General features: G+C 45.3%; 1 protein-coding gene across 6 annotated transcripts in view; it reads right to left on the reverse strand.

Annotated features, from left to right (window-relative positions):
• Positions 1 to 14,446, reverse strand: part of LARGE1 (LARGE xylosyl- and glucuronyltransferase 1) — a 490,254-nt gene that overhangs the window by 272,819 nt on the left and 202,989 nt on the right. For 4 of the 6 annotated variants that reach the window (XM_081309721.1, XM_081309722.1, XM_081309720.1 and 1 more), the window contains one exon: positions 11,451 to 11,522. The exons of the other annotated variants lie outside the window; for them this stretch is intronic. In XM_081309721.1, the coding sequence (XP_081165847.1) occupies positions 11,451 to 11,522 (72 nt within the window). The remainder of the gene's footprint in view (positions 1 to 11,450; positions 11,523 to 14,446) is intronic. 6 annotated transcript variants of the gene reach the window in all.

The following is a 14,446-nucleotide window of genomic DNA, read 5'->3' on the forward strand; positions in this document are numbered from 1 at the left end:
TTCATTTTAAAATCACAATACTATGTCCCAAGAGAGGCAAATCAGATGTGCTGCAGAGAGTCATATTTTACAATAAAAAATGTATAATAAGGGTTTGGGAGTTTTTTGTTTCTTTTTTTTTTTTTTTTAGCTAAAATCTTGCACAAATTAAGATAGCCACATGGGTTGATGCTTGAGGCAGGTTTTACTTACTTACTTATTTGTTTATTTATTGTTGGAGTACTAGGGATTGGATCCAGGGATACTCTCCCACTGAGCTGTATGTATCCCCAGATCTTTTTATTTTTCTTCATTTTAATTTTGGGTAAGGTCTCCCTAAGTTGCTGAGGCTGGTCTTAAACTTCTGATCATCCTGTCTCAGCCTCCAGAGTTGCTGGGATGATAGGTGAGAACCACCACACCCAACCACGGTTTTCAATTTTATTTGCCATTAATCAAAGTGCCCCTGAAACAGTCTGTGGTCCTTCTAGGAGTTTAGGTTTTTGTGAGGGCTGACTTTATGTGTTCCATCTTCCTGGGGCCCTCTGCCACGTTGTATCTCCTCTACAGTCAAATGGCTTTTAGACAAGGTCACACAAACTCCCATTTCTTTCTTGGCCTTCTGTGGACGCCATGATTGCAGGAGGGTCCGACTGTGACCTGCAGTGTTCACTATGGGGTTAGCCCCTGAGATACTCAAAGAAAGGGGCTGGCCAGGAGACTGACAGAAAGAGCCAGTTATCAAAGACAACGAGGGCTCTTTATGGGCATTTCTTGCCATTAGCAATGGAGAGGCCTGTGTAGCTGCAACACATGTATTCATACCCATTTCAAAAAGAAATGAAAACAAGCATTTTGTTGAATGTGTCCCATTCCTTCCATAGCATCCTCCTGCTTCAGACTGCCCTGTCCCCTAAATCAATATCATCATGCCTAGCTCAATTGTGAATTAACAACAAGGGAAAACAAGCAAAAGCCTGCGGGGACATGTCCTTGCCTCTGTAAATGACTGTCCTCCTTTTTCAAGTCTTCGTTCCCTCCTCACAGTCCCCAGCCCTTTATCAGTCTGACTTACATTAAGCTCTTTTCCAATTCCCACAAGTATCTACATTGGAAATAAAAAGAGAAAGAAGGGGAATTAAAAAAAAAATCCTCCCCCACAAATCCAAACTACCCCTTAGGAGGAAATAAGAAATGAAGAATGTGGTTTTACTGGAATAGACTTCAGGGGAAAGAGGATAGAAGATTTTATCAGGAGTTCAGTTCCACAAAAATAATGCTTTATCAGGATGGGCACTTGGCAAAGATAACACATTACCCAGAGCAAGATAGATGTTTGGGTAAAATGCTGTGCTAATACCTATTAAGCTCAAAACTTGCCATCTCCACTTTCAACAGATTGTTATTTTCTTCCAAGTCCTACTTTGGGGATTTTTTTTTTTTTTTATGACTTTGCTTTCAAATGTCTTACAAAAGCAAGAATCAACTAAGGGGCCTTGACTCAGCTCAGCTGTGAAGTGAAGCTGGGTCTCCTCTGGAAGTGAGAGGAGCCCTGGGCTTAGGTGGGGAAGCTCTGCCAGACACAGGGCACCAGAGAGAAGCCTTTGATGGTGAAACCTCCGGTACAGGGTCTCAATTCTGGTCCCAAAGAGAAGAGGCCTTGCAGGGCAGAGACTCACCTGAGCACAGAGACAGGGTGGGGATGTGAATGAACGGGTAGATTTGCAAAAGGAGGTCCTGGCTCAAAACACCCTGGACTTCTTGGAATTGCTGGGGAAATCCCTGGCACTTCATGATTCTGTCTTCAGGCTCTGAAGAGACCTGGGGGAACCAAGGACCTTCACCATTAAGTACTTCTGGAGCCTATGCCCGTACAAGCCCCACACTAACTCCCTGCCAGCTGGAATGAGCATTGAGTATCTGAGCTATTTCCTTTGTAGTTTGGCCACTCGGTGAACTACCAGTGCCAATACCAGCTCAAGAATTGCTCCTAGGAATTCTTTCCCAACCTGCCCAGAGTGAGGGGGCTCCTGCACTCCTCTCACTGTCCCTGGATTTCCACAGTCCAGGTTAAGGTGGTGGCTCTTACTACATGTGCAATGGCTATTTCTGGAGCTTGCCACACATGGTGACTATCTCCTCAACACATATTAACTGGACATCTGTTGGGTGTTCACTGCACCAGTGAAGGCCACGACCATGTTCAGTAAATGGTATCACTGTATACAGGTCAAAGACACGGGCTCGCTTTTGAATTCCTTTCCTCATGTCTTACATGCAGTGCATTAGGAATTTATTGAATGGTGGCCCAACCTTCAAAGTATACCCCGAATACAAACACTTTCCACCACTACCATCCCACTTCTAGCTTGACCACTTCTTACCCAGAATCACCCAACAGGGACCTGATGTGTCACTGGGCTTCAGTTCTACTTGCCATGCACAGCCTGATAACATCTAACAGCAGTTATCACATCATATCACACCACTTTCCTGCCTAGGCCTCCCCTCCTAGGGCTGTCCATCAAACTGAAAGCAAAACCCAAATACCTCAGAGTAGCTTATGAGGTACCACCCTAGGCCTCTAAATAGCTCCTTCCAGGAAAAGAAAGTTGCAGCCCCATGTAACCAAGCGGGCACCACAAGACAGACAGGAAGCAGAAGAGCATCAAGCAGAATCAGGACAGCAAGGAGCTTCTTTTAAAATGATGAACACCAAAAGAACCTCCACAAAACATACCAATAGCCCACTGAACTCTACCCAGGCTCAGTCAGAAGCAGGGAGCTGACAACAAGACCTGGTACTCTATGAGATGTCCCACAGGGAAGCATAGAGGCAGAGGATGAAAAGGAGAAGACTTAAGGATACAAGTGCCTGACATCTTGATTGGGCTGTCCTAGGCACCCTGCCTGGGAGTCCCACTGTGTCCTTTTAAGAAGACTCCATCCTGGCCTTAGTGGTTTTGCAGAAGGAAGCTGAGTAAAAGAGACCATCATTTCTGGAGCTGTATGCAGTCTTGCTCCTGCAAAGAGACATGGATCACTTGTGCCTTCTGTGGTCTACAAAAGAAAAAGGAGTCTGGGGCAGGGGGGAGAGGCACAGGAGATAATCAGAGGGGTCAGGGAGACCCAGCTGCCAGATTCTGGCCAGACAGAAGAAGTACAGAATTGGGGGGGGGGGGGTGGAACCAGAAATCCTTATCTGCAATCACTGCGGTCTCCAGGGGGGCCTGCAAATGGTTAACTCAGTTTTTCTCCCCCTGAGTAGCTTCAGCTGCTCATCAATAGAATCTCCAGCTGATAATTATTAAGTGAAACTTGGGGCTTGTATTTGCATATGTAAAGCACACTTCCCTCCAAAGCCACAATGGGAGGGAGAATGCACTTCCTGATTGTACAGAACTGGGGAGGTTTGGGGGGGGTGGGGCTCCAGCCTGATTTGCATGTGCTTCTTCATGCTAATCAAGCCAGATATTCAGCTGAAATAAACCCCACATCCCAAAATATGCCATTTGTCAAAATCCAGAGCTCACATAAGAGACCTCTCTCCAGATCTGAGAAGGATGCGTTCTACCACAATAAATGTCCATAAGGGTTATGATTACCTAGCCTGGCGCCATGTTGGGCACAAACACACACACACACACCTGCCTACACACACACCTGGCGTGTTTCACTGCCTGATGGAATAGCTATGGGTTGCTCCAGAAAGATGCCTGCTAACCCCTCACATATTCCTCACCCTTTTTAATCTTTGCACCTGTCAATGAAGATGCTTCAGTCCCAAAGAACAAGTGAGAAAGACACACCAAGAGCATTCAGTTCCAAGTATCTGATGACCTGTCTCTGTTTTGACATTTATCTTGGCTAGTGAACAGCAAAGGCTCTGAATAGCCTGTCTCTCTTCCTTGCATGGGAAAGGATGCCATGGCAGAGAAAAACCTTCACTTCGGGAGGATCCGGAGGATACTGTCCTCAACATAGCTAGAAAAATCAGACTAGACCAACGTCAGAGGCAGGCCCTTCAGGCTAAGGGTGATAAGAAAGCCTCAAAGCGGTGTCTAAAATTAAGCCCGTCACATGCTGAAGACAGAAACAGACAATAAAATGAAATAATAATTTAAATTGTGAACGCTGGGTCTCTTTTCCTTGGTGGAGTATTTGATTCTCCCTGTGCCTCCTGGTGCTCACAGGTAAAAGGGGGCAAAAAAGAGCTCCCTTATACACTACATCAGGGTAGTGCAAGCTCTGCACACTTTATTCCAGTTGATAGCATCTGAACATGCATTCATTTGACAATCTTTTGATGTGGGCACAGGTCCCTTCTATAAGGATGTGCCAAAGGTCTAAAATTTGAAATCGCTTTCCTTGCATAAACCACAAAGAAATCGCCCAACATATTCAGCTTCAGTTTCTTTAAAGTGGAGAATAAATTCAAAAGACATTTTTGAACTAATCAGGGAACAGAATCCCTTCCGTATTTTTATCTCTTCCCCCATTTTTTTTTTTTCAGTTGTCTTGCTTACATTTTCATTTGACAGCTGTTTTTAAGGCAATTTGCCTTTTGGCTGTTGTTCCAAAATATACAACTTGGTTTTTTATAGAAATGTTTCTTCCTGTACTCATATTTCACTGCTCTAAGTAATAATGAAATTATATTACTTAATTACATGGTAAAGATATAGCACACCAGGCGTGAGAGTATACTAAAATGTCTTTTGCTGAGCACACAATTTCACTGTGGGATCGGCAATACCAACTGGCGCTAGAAAGCAGACTATGAGTTGGGATATCCCACCGACTGAACGGTACTTTGACAGAAGTAGGAAGTGTCCCTGCTTATTGCATGTGGTTGGTTGGTTGTTTGGGGTACCAGGGATTAAACCCAGAGCCACTTTAACACTGAGCTACATCCCTGGCCATTTTTATTTTTTGTTTTGAGACAGGGTCTCACTAAGTTGCAGAGGTTGGTTTTGAACTTGAAATCCCCCTGCCTCAGCCTCCTGAGTAGCTGGGATTATTGTGTTCTCAAGGGGAGGGGAATTAAGAATCTTCTACTGAGCACATTCCCCCTGGTATTATTGGCACAAATGAGATAATGCACGGGAGGCACTGAGCTTCCCAAACTAGGGATGAATTAAGGACTTGGCAAAAGTTGTTATGAGTGTCTGGATTGTTCAAGGCATTTTTTTGTGTAAACCCTGTGTCCTGGTTATGAAATATGTGCCCTTGTGCAAAAGTAATACCCTTTGCCTGGCAGAACACTACGAGATCATTCTGTAGCATGTGGGGCTAAGGAGTGATTGCACTGATCTCTCAGTCAGTTGGTGCAGAAAGAGAAGGGCCCGGGTTGTACCCACTTTATACAGGGTAAGTGAGGCCCAGAGACCCACAGGCACTTCCCTGAGGTCTTGGGAATATTGGGAGCAGAACCCCAAAGAATCAACCCCCATCCCCATACTACTGCCTGTTCCTGAAACTGCTCCTAGGATGTTCTGTTGCTGCTAATCATCTTTCAAACTGGAGTAGTATATGTGGTTAACAGAGTGAAGGGATCCACAGGAACAGATCTTCCCTTGTGAACGAGTAGTCAAGAGAGAACAGGTTTGAAGCACCTGCCAAGATCCTTCAGCAGACTTCTGTCCCTCCAAGTGAGACATTTCAGCCCACCTGCAGTCCTGGGGCCATAATCTGCCTTACTGACGGCTTCCAGGTGCATACAGGTACAACACAGGTGAACAGAGTCCCCTTGCAACACCTGAACTGTTGGGAGGCAGCTGCAAAAGGATCCTCAGCTGTGTGGACCTTGAGTAAGTAACTTCACACCTCTGGGCCTCAATGAACTGGGAACAAACTTTTCTGCCTGTTTTACAAAAGCTGTGGGAAAGGCCTAGGTGAAATAGGAAACCTTACAAGAATGGAACACGATGTTCTAAGTGAAGATTAGCAGGCCTTCATTGGGATTAAACTACTATTACTGTTACTATTAGCCAAAGTTCACACACCCGGTTATTTAATTCAGTAATAAAAACAGCCACCTGTGGTAGATTACGGCATTATCGTCTTCGTTATGAGGATAAAGCAAAACTGGAGCAAAGCAATCTCTACAGAGCTCAGAAAAGCCATGAGTTATTTTAGCCTGGTGGAGAACACGGTCACCCCTCTTCCTTGGCATCCATTATATCAGAAGGCTCCTGAGGTTACATTAGTCCCAGGAACAGACACCAGAAATACCCAGGACCACTCAGAGGACCTGAATGGCCACCATCCACTAGCTGAGACCTGGAGAGACCTTTCCCACTGACTGTGGTATAAAACCCAGGTTCTGTTCCCTCTGAGCAGAGCTGCGCCACAGTCCCCAAGCCTCTAACTCCTCTAGATTCAATTACTGCAACACAACTGTATATCCTCTCTCATGCTACAGTATGCTGGCAGTTTGAGCCATCAGGCAACTTAATATATTTTCCTCCAAAGGAAAGAACAAACACATCTGAAGGAAGTTATACCTGCAATTTCTGAACCAATGAGATATGCATATGGGTCAATGTCTCAGAACATGAATAAATGCAAAAGGATTGAATTGACCTCCAGGGTTATTTGTGTTACAATCCATGGGGCATGGGGCCTATAACCAGTGAGGGCTGCTACATGTAGCCAAGGGAAGATGAGGTCACAGGGCCCTAGATACATGTGTGTCTCTAGGGTCACACTTTTACAAAAGATATCCTCCTACAAATACAAGGAGCCCTGTGCTCACCAACTGACTGATACTGCTGTTCAGATTTTTAGCAGTTGAGAGGCTCATTCAACAAGGTCCAGTCATAGTCATTCATCCATCTATTTGTGAAACATTCACAATGTGACAGTCACTATACCCTACTTTTCCCTTAAAGAACCTAAGACCCAGTGGAGAACAAGATAGGTAAACTGCAGTGCAAAGAGATAAAAGAGTGGGGTCTAAGACGATATCTCAAAATAAAAAATGAAACAGGACTGGGGTGGTCAGTGGTAAAGCACCCCTGGGTTCAATCCCCAGTCTCCCCCCCCCAAAAAAAAGTGAAATAACAATAAATTTTTCTTTCAATATGTGTGAGTGTGAGTGTGTGTGTGTGTGTTTTCAAACAACTGAGGTCAGGGGACAAAAAAAAAAGTCAGTGTCAGTGATAAATAATCAGGTCCCATCAGAGAGATGAAGGCTGGTTCCAAAGGACATCCAATGCTGATACCTCCAGAGCCCCCCCCTCCATCCACCTGCTGCCAGGCTTACCTACCTACACGGAATTGTTTCCCCCAATAAGTTGTTAATGAAGTTCCTCTGGGCAGCCCCTTTCCTGCCAGTTTGGGCAAACACTGAGAGACACCCCTGAAAGGCTTCTTTCCCACCTTTTGGTCGGTCCCTGATAAGGGGAGAAAGAAGGCCTAAGAACATAGGAAATATAAAATGTGTAAAAGGGGCAAGACACCCCACTCTTTCAGACATGCAGTTCTGAGACCCCTTCTCTGTGGAGGAGTCTATCTCTGTTCTATCCTTCGAATTAAATTGTTTACTATACCTGCCTCGGCATTTCTCCGGAGTTCAATCTTCACATCTGGGGACATGAAACTCGGCCCTGATTGATTCTCATCACCGGCATCACAACCACTAAGGCGTCAGGACATAAAGATTTTATAAGTAGAAAGGTCAGGAATTCCATCTGGTCTCCAGGGTCCATAAAAATATTACTAAGATGTCAAGGGTACCAAGAAGTGAGAAAATGCAGGACCCTTGGCTGGAAACCAGAGGATGTAGTGTTTAGGGTGACACAAAACACGTTGATATGCGTGGACCGAGAGGCAGGGACCAGGGAAAGAAAATGCTGGAAAGAAGTGAATCAGATCAGAGAGAGCCAGAGCACAGTGAAGGATCTGGGCTTCACCCTGAGGCCAGCAGGAGCCATGGAGGGATTAAAGTCCCCTGCTGCAGGAAGAGCAGTGTCACCTGACTTCCACTGCACCTTCTGCCATCTCAGAGCCCCTGGGTCTCCCAACCCCCCATGGATACCACACCGAGGTAGACTCAGGCCTTGTAAGGTCTCTAGGGAATGGCCTGCGACTGCACCCAATCCTACAAACCCATGGAAAAGCACCGTAAAGTGTCAAATGCAAAATGCTCTACTTCATAAATTCCGGTCACCGTGATCCAGCATGGACATACGTGTCACGTTCCCAAACCAGTCATCCTACAGCCAGGATAGGCCCCGCCTTCACCATGGCCCGGCAGGCTGCTCGTGCCTCCTTTCCACATCATCGCAAAGCTCCTTCCAGGCAGCGCTTTCTGGGCAAGCTCAGTCTTAAATCCTCAGAACCACTTTTGGAAATGAAGAGAGAGTGGTATCTAGCGACATCTGAACTATGTTGCCTCCTGATATGGGGGATTCACTCAGCGTGCAGGAATGACTTAGCTAATCCTTTCAGGCATTAAGACTTCTGAGAATACTGACCGGTCTTTTCTGTGTATATGCAACAATGATAAAAATTAAAAAGAAACCTCAAAACATAGTTCTTCAAGTATTTTACATGAATGTGTTTTCCCTGTAAATACGCTATGTTGAAGAGGAATTTCTTACTCAGCACAGGAAAGCTTTTATCCATCTACCGTTGCACCGATTCCATCATTCGATGTGGTTTAGTGGGCGCAGAGAACCCAACGTAACAGTCTTGAGGACAGTGGAGCCTTACCAGGTAGAGCCCGATGGGAGGTGATGGGGCCGTTGGGGTCACCACCCCTGGAAAAAATCAATGCCCATCTTGCGGGTGTTGATTGGGTGTCTTACACTGGACTGGTTTCCATGAGAAAGGGTCACTATAAAGGGGGTTTGGTTATCTCAGCTGTCGTCTTGCTTCCTCTCTTACCCTGTGACTCTCTCTCATTCCATCTGTCTCTGTCTCTGTGTGTGTGTTCTCTCATCCATGTTCTTTGTCATGTGCCAGCCTTCACCCTGTTGGAGAACTGCTTTTCCACCTTCAGATGAACAGCCATGAGCCCTCACCACAAACTAAGCTGAGGCTGACACCATCCTCTTGAATTTCTCTGCCTCCAAGAAGTGAGCCAAAACAAAACTCTTCCCTTTATAAAGTAACCAGACTCAGGTATTTTGTTATAGCAACTGAAAGCAAACTAAGACATCACTTGATTTATCTGGTAGTTTCAAAAAAGTAAAAACAAAACAAAACAAAAACCAGCTGTGTATTAGATCACTGCAAATCATTACATCTCAGAAGAAGAGCTAAAAGGAGGAGAAATGTGCTCACTTGTATCTCAGGCAACTGTTCTCTTTTATTGGACAGAAAACAATCAGGGGATCAGTCCTAAGATCTCTCCCTAAAAATACCTACAGCTCCAAAAACTGCAGCAAGTAAAGTCAGGCCTCACATGAAGGGTTCACTCCATTCCTCACATGTCCCTGAGGAGTGGGTTCTCCTGGAGCAATACACAGGACAGCTTCTCTATGCCACTCTGTCTTCTCTAAGAAGAGGACTGGTACATCTGATTGGCAGGTCTGTGTCAAGGACCCAGGAAGGCTCAGCAGGCCCTGCTTTCCTATTCTTTCAGTTCTGTCTGCCTAGAGACAGCATGTCCCACATGCCCCAGGGAGAGGACATGGTCTCATTCAATATGCTGCTAAGTCTAATTTGGGTGAGGAAATACAGCTACTTGTTTGAGACACATTCTCCAAATGCTTTGAACATAAGTGTATTTTGATCTCTTTCTGCTCTGTCCCTGCATGTGTCTTTCAATCCGTTTCCCCTACAGCCATGGAAGAGAGGGATATTACATATTGATCCTAAAAATTTCAGTGCTACAAAGAAGCTTAAGCACCAAGTCACTTAGTGGAGAAGTAATTTCCACAAATCACAGACCATGGGCTTTCCATGAGTATCTCTGGGACAGGCATCATGTGCAAGGCACTATGAGAGGTGACACCTGGTGAAGACAACAGTCAGCCTCTGCTTACATGCCACTCAGTCCATCAGGAGGACCCTCAATTGTCAGGTCAAGGGTTTAGCTACAAGTGGGATGAGTATGGAGTCCCGGGAGAGATGTATTGAGATCTTCTGCCTTAGTAAATGGCCCTACCAGGTGGGTCAGCCCAAGACAGGGGGACCATCCCTTACTACACAGCCTCCCATGCTCCAAAACTGCACCCCAGCTAATTCATTGCCAAGTCCCAGATATTTCACTCCCCTCCTCACCTCCCAGAGCAGATGGATCCTCTCCACCCCCACCAGCATTCCCACACTCCCAGCTCCAACCTGGTTTCCCCTCTACTGATCCAACTCTCCTGCATCTGATTTTTAATTTTTTTCCTTAATTGTGACAAAATACACATGAACGGTAAGCGTTGGTTAAGTGCACTTGGTGACATTAAGCACCTTCATGCTATTGTACAGCCATCACTACCATCCACCTGCAGAAAACTAGGAACCCATTAAGCCACTCCCCAGCTCCTCTTGCCCAGCTCCTGGTCACCACTATTCCACATTCTGTCTCAACCTGCATCACCCTTGTCCCCAAGTCATTCTTGACGCAGTGGACCCTGTTCCAAATACCCAGCTCACCATGGTGCCCTCCATGGGAAACGCCTCGGTGGCTTGAATTTATCACAGAGACACGACCTAGAGCCCAGGGCTTCCATAATCTCTGCCTGATTCAGTCCTATTCAGACTTCAGATAAGCAGATAAGGGCCCCTGGCCCTCAAACTCAGGGAACTCTTCCCCAATGTCCCCAACACGCCCCCTTTGTTGGTTAAGGGCAAGCACAGAATGCCAAATCTCTTAGTGGAGGGTAAAAAGGGAGGGACACAATCTCCCTCAGACAGGAGGGCCAGCGCCTAAAATCCCTGAGGAAAGGAAGGCTCTGATGTGATTTTAAAAACTGGAAAACAAATGAACAATTACACAAAACCAAACAAAGGCATGGAGCAGAGCGAACAGGGAGGGGAACTGGACCTATTGGCCATGGCCAAGATGTCATCCACGCAAGTTCTATCTTAACTTGGAGGGACCTGTCAGAAGAATTGCCTCTACACAGCATTCTAAGACCACTTCCTCAGGCAAGGAGCAAATGACCCTTCCTTTATCTGCACCACCTCAATTTGCTCAGTCGCTCTCTGCAGTGGACATTCCTCCCAATGTCGTGAACATCATATTAAAGTTAAGTTAAATAACTGACCCACCACCATTCAGCAGATAAGTCAAAGGGTTTGGACAAAGACCTGTCCCCAAAATCTGTATTTTCACCAAACTGTGACTCTTGTTTAAGCTTGAAGATTTTTTAAAAATGTATATTTAGATTTTTGCTCCAAAAGACAGTTCTATGTTTTTATGCAGCACAGATACTAGCAGTACAAGTTGTAGGGTGATATTTTGGTAACAAAGGATATTTTTGCACAAAACATCACAAAGTGGCTGATGCAGATTCACAGCTCACCAAGGGGGCTGCTGCCAAGATGTGGGTCCCTGCTCCAGAGCTTCCCCTGAAGGGCAGGTTCTGGAGATGGACCTGGGAAAACAGGAGGCCACCAGTCAGTCACAGGTGGGAGAACCCTCTGAAGGACATCACCAGCCACCCAAATTCCTCTGCACATGAGGGGTGCATCCAGCAGGTTAAACTGATAATCCCTACATTGTTGATTCAATGTGAAGAAAAGAAATAGCAAGGTAAAAAGGTTTTATAACAGCCATGAAAGAGATTTAAGAATGGCTTACATCACAAGGTTATGTGGAAAGTCAAAATACGTTATCAAAGACCAAGTCAAAATGCGTTATCAAAGATCACAAAATTAGAAGATAAAGTCTGCAATACTATGAGACATGAATACTGGAAGGCCATTTTATTAATTACCATCAAGACTGTAATTCCCCTTGAACAGAGGATTATAAACTTTTCCAAAAGTGTCCAAACACTAAATATTTTAGACTTTGTGGGCCACATATTCTCTGTTGCAATGACTCCGTACCTTGACAGAAGCCTCAGATGATACATAAACAAGGGGGACAGCTCTGTGCTAATAAAACTTTACATGGAGAGCCAGATTGGACCCACAGGCCAACATTTGCCAGCCTGTCTTTAAAGGTCAAGAACAAGTCTTCTCATATCCTTCAAGCCTTAAACTAGAACTTGCAGAGCACACATTGAGGAAATTTTAAAACTGTTTTGTCCAGTCTTATTTAATTTTCACAAACCTGTACTCTATAAAACAAATCTCATTTATCCTACTTTTACAAAAGAAGAAACTGAGGCTCAGGATGTTTGAACATTTGCCAGGGCCCCAAAGCTTACAAGTGGCAAAGCCAGATTTCAAATCCTGGGCCACTAAGCATTTCATACCAAGTGCTCTCCCCATACCATGAGACTAGCTGCATAAGGGTAGAGAGAGAGCCCTCTGTGAGAAGATGGGGGAACATGATATGGTGACTCTCAAGATGTAAGAGGTCCAAATGCAGCTCAGGCTGTATCTTATGGAAGCAAAGAACAGAGGCTCAAACTGGTCCCCCCCCCCAAAAAAAAAGCACAGTTCACTGCAGATGCCAGAGACTATAGTAAAAGAGCACTTTGATTGGTGTAGGAAATGGAAATCCCAGAGAAGTCAAGGCAGGTATCTGTCCACCACTAGCCCCCTCCTTCCAGCTAGTCTGCAGAATCCTCCCCCCTTGTCTGCAGAATCCTCCCTTTCCTGTCATCTGCCATCCTCTCCAGCTCCAGGGACCTGCATTAGGTCTCTAGTTCACATGAGAACAAGGACACCTGCAGAGTTGTACCTCTACCCTGAGTCAGCCCCTCCTGCTCTGGACCCACAGCTTTGCTCTGTGTCTCTGTCTAAATTGCAGCAGTGAAGAATCTAGTTTGTCACAGGCCTGCACAGGGAACCTCTAAGCATGGGTCACAGGGGCAGTACCATACCACACAGCAATGACAAAAGAGGGAAGGGTCCTGTGGCACCAAGCACACTGAGATGCCACAAACAAAATAGTGTGTAGAGAGGCAGGCATGCATATCACCATGTCTAATATCAAAACAGGGAAATCAGTTTTAGCTTCTATCATCTGAGGGATACCATAGACAGATCAGAGGAGCACACAGCCAGCCAGAATCCAGAACGCACTGCAAAAATCCACTTAGAAGAAGTGAGATGTGTTTACACAATTCAGGGAGAATCTGGAGGACTGGGAGTGAGACCAAATCAGATGATAAAAATAACCATATGGATGAGGATCACAATGTGCAAAATTTTAAAAATACAATGGTGGGGGGGGTCTTCTTATTTTATTAAAAAAAAAAAGGATACTGCTTGAATGGTTGTCAAAAGCTACTTTTTGTTTCTCTTGGAGGCAAAGTGTGAGAAGCAGGGGCCTTCTGTGTGACTTAAAGTTGATCATAAGTTCCAATGGGAGCTGCTAGTGGGTACGATAAAATGCATGAATCAATATGGGTAATGCAATATAAGTCATCACCCCAACAAGTACATAAGACATCTGGAGATCGAGGGGTGACTGATATCACAAAGACGTCTTCACTTTAGATAAGATTTTCACTTTGGAGATGCAGGAGACTTCATCATTGTCTTGATTCCTTGGTCCCAAAGATCCGTAAGAGATGAGAAGATGAATCTGTGTTCAAGTTCTATTTTTAGCACCAGCACTAAAACCAGTTCATTCTCTTGGCTGCGTCTCCAAGTTGACCCAGATCTCTCTGCGTCTCCTAATGACATGCTGAGATCTGAGGAGAGGGTGGTTACTGTGATACATTCTCCACAAATCTGAGCCCTGGGCTCAGATAAAATAGAAAATAGACCCTCCCACGCTACTGTGAGAAAGAGGCACCTGTGTGATGGTTTTACCTCCCGGTGGTCAAGACATCCTTGAGGGAACAGAGGTGACATCCCCTCCCAAATGTTTTTCTCGATGTTCTTCCAACAAGAGTGTGTCACTACAAGAACAGCACGAATACTTCAGAGCAGCAATTCTGAACCCTGAATACACAGCAGAATTATCCTCAGCACTTGGAATAAAAAACAAACAAACAATAACAAAAAAGCTTTCCAGGTCCCTAATTTCAAAACCTCAACTCAGTGAACTCGGTGCATTTGGGTGGGGACCCCAGAATCAGCCATATACAGAACTATGCAGTTGGTTCTTTCATACAGCCCGTGTTAAGAACCACTGGTTTAGGGTGCAACCCCCAGCAAGGATAGACAGGCACCCTTGGCAAGGAGAAGAAGCAGAGGGGCAGGGATCTCCATGGGCCAATGATCTAAGTTTGGAACCCTATGCACTGCAAGAAGTAGACTACGTTACGTAGGAGCAGGTGACACATGATATTCCAAGATCAGGAGGAGGGGGCTGCATTCGGAGCCCCACTAGGAGGTTGGAAGTGGACCTTTGTTCTGGTATTAGGTGCAGGGAAAACTAAAAGGATTCCGAGTT

This window comes from Spermophilus citellus (genome assembly GCF_964194105.1).
Source record: "Spermophilus citellus genome assembly, chromosome: 10".
Taxonomy (NCBI): domain Eukaryota; kingdom Metazoa; phylum Chordata; class Mammalia; order Rodentia; family Sciuridae; genus Spermophilus; species Spermophilus citellus.